The 1,272-nt window shown below is 58.8% G+C and overlaps 1 protein-coding gene across 1 annotated transcript in view; it reads left to right on the top strand.

Annotated features, from left to right (window-relative positions):
• Positions 1–1,272, top strand: part of UNC93A (unc-93 homolog A) — a 37,592-nt gene that overhangs the window by 21,792 nt on the left and 14,528 nt on the right. The window contains exon 6 of the mRNA XM_019659454.1: positions 259–453. Within this exon, the coding sequence (XP_019514999.1) occupies positions 259–453 (195 nt within the window). The remainder of the gene's footprint in view (positions 1–258; positions 454–1,272) is intronic.

The raw sequence follows: 1,272 nt of genomic DNA, 5'->3' as shown, positions 1-1,272 counted from the left end.
TCCAGATGTCTGTCCCAACCATTCTGTGTTAGATTTTGCCCAGGAGAGGGTTTTTCCTAGAAGCGCCAGTGTTTTTGTCCACACCAGGAGCTAGAAATCCTAGACAGAGGTCTCAGGCCAGCTCAGCAAGCCAGATGCCACCGGCAGGACACGTGTTAGCACACACCACATCCTTGAGCAAAGCCACCCAAGTGCCAGCCGAGCGCCCAGCCCAGCCCTTGAGGACGACGGTGACACGACTCTGTGTTTCCTCCGCAGTCCTACACCACCTGCGCCCTGGGCATCCAGTTCGTGGGCTATGTGATGATCTGCTTCGCGGCCACCAACGCCCTGTGCTCCGAGCTGTATGGAAAGCTAGCCCAGTACACGGGCAGGGTCGCTCTCTACGCGCTCGGTAGGTGGTCACTTTCCCAGATGCCAGCAAGAACGGCGACGCTGCCACCCAGGGAGTGGGTGAGGGCTCAGAGCACACGTGGAACTGCCTTGAAATCCATCGCGCCCCTTAGAAAGCCACCCACCCCGTCCTCCCCGGCCTCCCTCCCTCCAGCAAGCAGGACTCCCGAGGCAGGGCTGCCCTGCTGTGCGCTCTGATGAAGGCTGGGGCTGCGCTAAGCACAGGGTTTCTGCAGGCATGTGAAGGGCTGCCCTGACTGGTGTTTGGGTGAGTCAGGGCCGGCTCCTGAAGGATGCGACCTGTATTCACCTGGTGCATGAAGGCTGACCTGTCAACGCTGACAGGCTCCATGCTAAACACGCGGCACCTTTATTTCTCTTGGGAAGGGAGGAAGAAGAATCACAGTCGATGTGAGCAGTGAGAAATGAGGGTGCTAACAGAACAGTCACCCGGCTCCCAGTCCAGCTCTAAGGGGTCCTGTGTCAATGGAGCTAGAAGATGGGGAGCATTAAACCTCTGTCGGGGCCGACTAAGGGCGCGTCCTGGGCACGTCTCCCTGTGTCATCCTCACCATCATCCTGTGGAGCGGACACTGCCCACTCGACAGATGAGGAGATGGAGGAACAGAGAAGGGTGGTGACTTGCCCACGGTCACACAGTCTCAGGGAACCCAGCACGCACCTGTTCTTTCTGACCCCACAGACGCTGCTCTGCCCACTGGGCAGCAGTTTCTGGAGTGTCTGTTTTGTCACTACGTTCTGGAGATGCCACAGTGTCTGCAGAAATCACGAGGCCAAAAACCAGGATGCACTGGGGTAAAACTCAGGAGGAAGACCCCTGGCTGGCTCCGCAGGCCTCGCCTTGTGCAGGCCCAGCTC

The sequence above is a fragment of the Hipposideros armiger genome, unplaced genomic scaffold (genome assembly GCF_001890085.2).
Source record: "Hipposideros armiger isolate ML-2016 unplaced genomic scaffold, ASM189008v1 scaffold_299, whole genome shotgun sequence".
In the NCBI taxonomy this organism is placed as follows: Eukaryota; Metazoa; Chordata; class Mammalia; order Chiroptera; family Hipposideridae; genus Hipposideros; species Hipposideros armiger.
Note: the sequence above shows the minus strand (reverse complement) of the source record. Positions and strands in the feature narration are given on the sequence as shown.